The sequence below is a fragment of the Sesamum indicum genome, linkage group LG3 (genome assembly GCF_000512975.1).
Source record: "Sesamum indicum cultivar Zhongzhi No. 13 linkage group LG3, S_indicum_v1.0, whole genome shotgun sequence".
In the NCBI taxonomy this organism is placed as follows: domain Eukaryota; kingdom Viridiplantae; phylum Streptophyta; class Magnoliopsida; order Lamiales; family Pedaliaceae; genus Sesamum; species Sesamum indicum.
This window is the reverse complement of record NC_026147.1, coordinates 13,512,398-13,519,161: the sequence shown is the minus strand read 5'-3', so window position 1 is coordinate 13,519,161 and position 6,764 is coordinate 13,512,398. Positions and strand designations below refer to the sequence as shown.

The 6,764-nt window shown below is 29.2% G+C and overlaps 1 protein-coding gene across 1 annotated transcript in view; it reads left to right on the top strand.

The window, feature by feature from the left end:
• LOC105158511 (calcium-binding mitochondrial carrier protein SCaMC-2-B) overlaps positions 5,802-6,764 on the top strand; it is a 4,317-nt gene continuing 3,354 nt past the window's right edge. The window contains exon 1 of the mRNA XM_020692911.1: positions 5,802-6,528. Within this exon, the coding sequence (XP_020548570.1) occupies positions 6,114-6,528 (415 nt within the window). The 5' untranslated portion in view covers positions 5,802-6,113. The remainder of the gene's footprint in view (positions 6,529-6,764) is intronic.

Genomic DNA, 6,764 nt, shown 5'->3' with positions numbered 1-6,764 from the left:
AGTAAGATAGACTACATGATCATTTCTAAATCTCATTTTCCTTGTGTATATGACAAAGTCATCATATGGACACATGCAAGACCTTTGAACTAGAAGTATAATTAGAAGGCATGCAAACAAACAGCACTCTAACCTCTCTATAGGCGTAGACAGAGAGACGAGGCACAGCATAACACTTGAAGAATTACTTTTCCTCTTTCTCAATTCTTATTAATGTGTCCGTGATTATTTATGTAAAAACACACCGCTAACCTTGTAGGATCAAGTGATCACTTTAGGACTAACATGCAGTCTGTTGCTTATCCCATGCAGGCACATACGGGTAGGATGATCTCCGATTTTGGTTGGGCAGTTACTCTGTTTGGAGTCGGTCTCGTTGTACTGGCCATCTTTATGTTCTATGCTAAGAGCAGAAGAGGAGATGGCTATGAAGGTATAATGGGATGAGCTCGTGCTTGCGCACTTGGCAATTATTTTAAGATAAGCTCATGTATTCGTTTCGTGTCTCTATGTTTTGTCTCTCGTTGTTTCGTTTCGAAAGTCTACGAGTTGCACAATATACTTAATCATGTGAGTACAGTGAGTAAGTGAAAAAAATACTCAACAACTCCATAATAGTGAATAATTGAGTGAATATGCAATTAGATTTGCATTGTGTGTATAATATTATGAACAATATAGATTGTATATCAGAAATGGGTAGTTTTTGTTTCAAGAAACAGCTCAGTTGGGATTACAGGTTTAGGACAATTTTGGTGGGAGATGAGAAGTTACATTACAACAATAGATCAACAGACTTTTGACTTGTGATAGGAAGAAGAAAAATATGTTTTCACAAGAGTGAGAAGTCAAATTGGAATTTTTTTTTCTTTTTTCCTTAGCTACCGTACTTTTTAAAACTGTAAAGAAAGAAAAAAAAAATTCTAGTCGCGTCATTATACATGTCGAATATGCGAAACAGTGCGTTTAACACGGTGTTCTTGTATGATTTTAAGGCTTGTTTTTATTCAGAATCTTAGTAATGAACATCAACCTTTTAAGGAATAATTATATTTACACTTCCTAACATATGATCTGTTTATATAAGCTACCCTTACTTTTTAAATTATTACAAACACCATTCTTGACAACCCAAAAACACCTATAGTTTCTGTATGATATTAACGTTTTTAGAAGCCATATGTATGTGGATAATATCGACTTTCTGATAGATGTATCCAAAAGACATGAGTGATTTGTATAAACAGACCATAAGTCAAAGGTTATAAATATTGTTATCCCATTTTTTAATTCTTTATTCAGTACAATATGCAAATAAGATTATGGTGAAAAATCTTCTATCATATTTACGTTACACCTAGGGGTGTAAACGAATCGAACTCGACCTTCTTTGTTAAGCTCAAGCTTGAGCTGATTTTATTATTATTATTATTATTATTATTATTATTATTATTATTATTATTATTATTATTATTAGATTAAATCATGAGAATCACCAAATTTTAAATTTATAAGTAAAAAAATAGATTGCAAAATGTATACTATGTTATAAATATACCAAAATATAGTATGAAATTTTAATTTATTGTTATAAATATAAACTACTAATTAGTTTAATAGTAATATAATCAGTAAAATATACCAAAAACAAAATTTCATACTGAACAATTTAAAATTGTAGAAACGTATTGAAATATATAAATATATTTTATAGTTGAGATTAATATATATTTACAATCTGCAATAAATTTATATATTTATAAATGTTAAAATTACATTGATGTAACTAGCATCTTACATTGTTAAACAACATGGGTAAGTCGGGTCATTAAAATTTAGATCAAACCGTTTGATATGATCAAACTTACAGAAAAATACATTTGGTAAAGTTTTAGACTTATTGGATATACGGATGTCGAGATATCGTACTTGAAACATAAGAATAATCATTCAAGATGGTGTATCGTTGAATTGGGCCATGTGATTTTAAATCATACCGTTTGATATGAACTAATGAATACAGTCTTGTATATATTTAAATTTGGTGAATCAGGTGTTCGAATTTTAAAATATCATAATTGTTTATTAAAGTTTTTAATGTTATTATATATATAATAAAATAATAATAAAAATAATTAAAATTATTCAACCGTCATTATTATTATTATTATTATTATTATTATTATTATTATCATTATTTTTAGATTAATTCATAGGAATTACTAAATTTTCGACATAAATGTATAAGTAATAAAATAGATTGCATAATGCATAGTATGTATCTTGATATAAATATAAAATTCAGAAATACATAAAAGATTTCATAAGTGAATTACTTGCCAATTTAAAAAAACTATAACACAATACAAATATATATCAAAATATAACATAAAATTTATATGTGCCATATTAAATAATAATTTTAACTACAAAAAATATTATAATTTACTAAGTTGTTGATTAAATTTATTTTTGTATAAAGATTATATGTATAAATAAAAGTACCATAATTTATTATTATTCAAAATAAAATGTATGGTATTGATAATAATTATAATATATGGTCAATTTTGAGTATAAAATTGATAAAATATTGAATATGCGATTAATTATATAAAAATTTTATAAATAAAAATATATATAAAAAAATTTAAGAAACTCGCAAACTAATGAACAGAGATAATTGAACTCGAGCTCGAGTCAAACTCAAAATCGAAGCTTTGCAGACCGGCTCGACTCGTCAGCACTCCAGGAACTTACACCAGCTTTTACAGTGTGCAGCCTCACTTTCCAAGTTACAATTTAATTTAATTATATTTTATTTCTCTAAGAAAAGATGGAGCATCAATAAATCAGGATAGAAGATGGGCACATTGCCAAAGCGTGGGGTGGAACAAAAGGACAAGACTGGAATGAGGGCCATATAAGGCATGGGTGGTTATCCACTGCGCCCAACCCTTCTGGACCTCTCATTTCCGTTGTGGCTCTCCCCATACCTAATATATATTTATTTATTTTGAATATTGTTATACATACTAGTTAGTATCTCGTGTCAAAGAAAGGGCAGGTTTTGTTTTCTTGTTTATTTTTAAAGAAAAAAATTAGTAAATAAAGTTATCAAAACTTTACTTTTAAATCTAAATATAAGTAAAAATAAATAATTTAAAAATTAAGGTAATAATATCGAACTTATCTAAATTTAAATATAACGTAAATAATAATTTTTAAGTGGCAAAGTAAAATTCAAATAGATTGCCGAAATATGGCAACCAGAATAAGCAGGATTACGTGTTAAAATAAATAAATAAATATCATCAATAATTCAAAATTTAAAGTAAAGTAAGTCATGGATAATTCAAATTTTAATATTAAAATATATAAGTAGTATTTTATATCAAATATATTTTAAATTATATTACTGACAAATTTATCTAAAAAAATATTGGTGAATTTTTGGGATAAAGATAAGCAATCTTACACTTATCTAGAAATAAATAAAAATAAGAACTATTTTCTTACATGGAAATATAAAATTCAAAAAGACTATCTAATTATGCACGTACATTGCGCTTACTTGAATAGTCTTTAAAATGAAATGAATAAGTAATAAATAATTAAAAAAATTAAAAATTAAAACAACCAAGAAATATAAAAATATTATCTAATACCAAAATTAAATATTATATTATTAACTAACTTATCCAAAAAGATTTGGTAATATTTTGGATAAAGATAAATAATCTAATATTAAATTATCTAAAGTTATATAAAGATTTAAAAAAAACATTTTCTCACTACACGAAAATAGGGTATTAGAGATGAAAATTTAGAGACGGAAAATAATTCCGCTAAAATATGTTATAATCGTCTCTATATCCATCTCTAATACCATGTTTTCTTACAGTGTCTTATATGGCAAAATAAAGTTCGAAGAGGCTATCCAAATTTGCACAACCATGACGCTTACTTGAATAACTTGTATATTTATGTTTTATTATATATAGATTTCTGAATTAAAAATACAGCCTCTTTTTGGAATGTCATTATAGTAAAAATATTTAATTTACTAATATTTGATTGGTGGATCAATTTAAGGTTGATGGGTAAAACTTATTTGAGTTTGATTCGTTAATATAACAAACAAAACTTGAATTTAATTTTTTATTTGATAAGTTTTTAAACTTAGCTCGAGTTTGGTTCAATTATTAAAATATATATAAAAAAATTAAAACCACCAAAACTATTCAAGCTCAACTTACATCTAATTTAATTAAAACTCATTCAAGTTTAATTTAATTATTAATCAAACTTAAACTCAAACATAATTTTTCAAGCTCAGATAGGGATGCATACAAATCGACTTGTTTTATAGTCCGAGTAACATACCATCAAAAATTAATAATAAGTGAGAATAGATTATATTCCTACTTGAATAAATTTATAACTTCTGTCTACATTTAGATTATGTATTAAATTTGTATTTTTAGAATAACTTTTTAAATAAACATTCACTTAACGTAATAAAGCCATGTGTAAGGTTGTAAGTTCGAGTTACACTGATGTGGGTGTACGTCAAAGTCTATAGTAATTTGTTGTTTCTTTGTGTAGTTCAAATATATTTGTTAATCTAAATTATTGATACTGATGTGTACTGGGGTCCAGTAGCACCATAAGGGTCCGAGATTTTTAGAGTTAACACTCTGATACTTAAATTAGTAAAAGATTTAAAAGAAATAAAGTAGGAAAACTTGAGTAAATGAAGTGTTAAAAAATGATAAGATTAGCTTTTACTAAATGAATGACAAAAAAAATTCTGTTTGATGAGTCAGGTGTTTACTTAAATATATTATCGAAATAGGATAAATTTTATCAAATATTTACTTTGATGTACCTACATGCTTTTGGTAGAAAAGTTACCTTTGAGCCTTGTTTAAAAATTTTAATAGACAATAGAATAATAGTAATAAATCAAATTTCAAGGATACAATGGTCATTCACATTTTGTGCAACCTTGGGACTAATTTTATACCACCTCCCAAGGTGGTGATATTAGTTATTCAAGTGTAACAGTAATTAATACGTGGCTTTGGTTTTAGACCGGATCACCATACAATAAAGTAAAACTGTTTTAACTTATATTAATTTTTTTTATAGGTTTATACATCAAAGTAAACAAGGCATAAGATATATGACTATTTGAATGAGTCTTGTCTGATCAAATGCAAACATAGGAAAATCAATTACTTGTTGTTTCTAACAATTGATTCCAACATAATATGGGGTCCTAGTTGGCGCCTTTTAGAGTGACATAGCCCCGACGGGTAGAATTTAGCTAACATGGTGTTTTGTTGTTTGATAATTGGTTCATGTTTATGAACTCTACCGCATCACAACGATAGAAGTGGATCGAAGTCCTACTATTTGGAGTTGTGTTTAGGCCAATAGGGTATGGCTCGAGTGTACAAGGGCTCAATTTCTTGTCTTGGACTTGCGCCGTATTTAGACTTTACGCTTGAAAAATATTTTACTAGAGTATGAAATATATTAAATTAGTCTTTAAATTTAGATGTATTAAATGATGTAACTAATCATATAATAAAAAAAATGTGCTACTTCTAAATTTTAAGTTTGAAAATAAAAATTTGCCTTTAAGTTGTAATTTCTGTTTATTCTAGTATGAACCCTCAAATTTAAGGAAAATTTGGAAACTGGCCCAAATTTAGTACCAAATTAATTAACGGCCCACTTGATGAGTAAAAAGCTTGTTCTTGTATTCTGTTCTCGAAATCTTGACCATCAAAATACATAGACAAAGAAAAAAAGAGAACCCTGAAAAACAATCCAATTAACATTCCGGGTCATCTAATCGGATCTTCCTCCACGAAGATTGACCTCTTTTGATGCTCTTTCTTTCCCTCTCCATTAAACAATCTCGTCATACAGCGCTCTACTGTGCACAGATCCGAATAAACAAAGATACTTTCTAGTTTTTTCATCATGCGGTGAAAGGGAGACCCAGATTTTGTTTTGATCCATTTCTTGTTCGCCCACTTATATATATGTCTACGGGAGTGGAGAGGCATGCGAATTTTCCAGCTCCATCTGCTGCGACAATGTCGTCGGAGGCCAAAGACCCGCAGGCTGGACCCGGATGCTGCAACCCGGTTAAAAAACCCGGGCACGCATCACTGGACCACGTGCTGTCCGCCTTGGGGGAAACGAAGGAGGAACGGGAGTCTAGAATCCGAAGTTTGTTTAGTTTCTTCGACTCCAATAATGTAGGGTATTTGGATTCTTCCGTAATCGAGAAGGGGCTTTGGGCAATGCAAATCCCCGCGGGTTACAAGTTTGCAAAGGAGTTGTTGGAGGTTTGCGATGCGAACCAAGATGGAAGGGTGGATTACCAGGAGTTTAGGAAGTATATGGATGATAAGGAGCTGGAATTGTACAGGATTTTTCAGGCGATTGATGTGGAGCATAATGGATGTATTTTACCTGAGGAGTTGTGGGATGCTCTTGTAAAGGCTGGTATATTCTCACTGCTGTGGTATTTGTGTAGTCATGAAGCTTACCTGGTTTCCTTTCTAGTTATACTGTGTGGATACTCTCTTTGTGGGTTGACATGAGTTGAGTTCTGTTTTGGTTTTGTGAAGTTTTTGTTGGTAGAGATGCAAAAGAATTATGTTGAAGTTTTAGTTAAGTAGTTTACCCCGAGGCTTAAGTACATTAGAATTGAAATGGAGAGTATTTTGGTGAAGGAATGA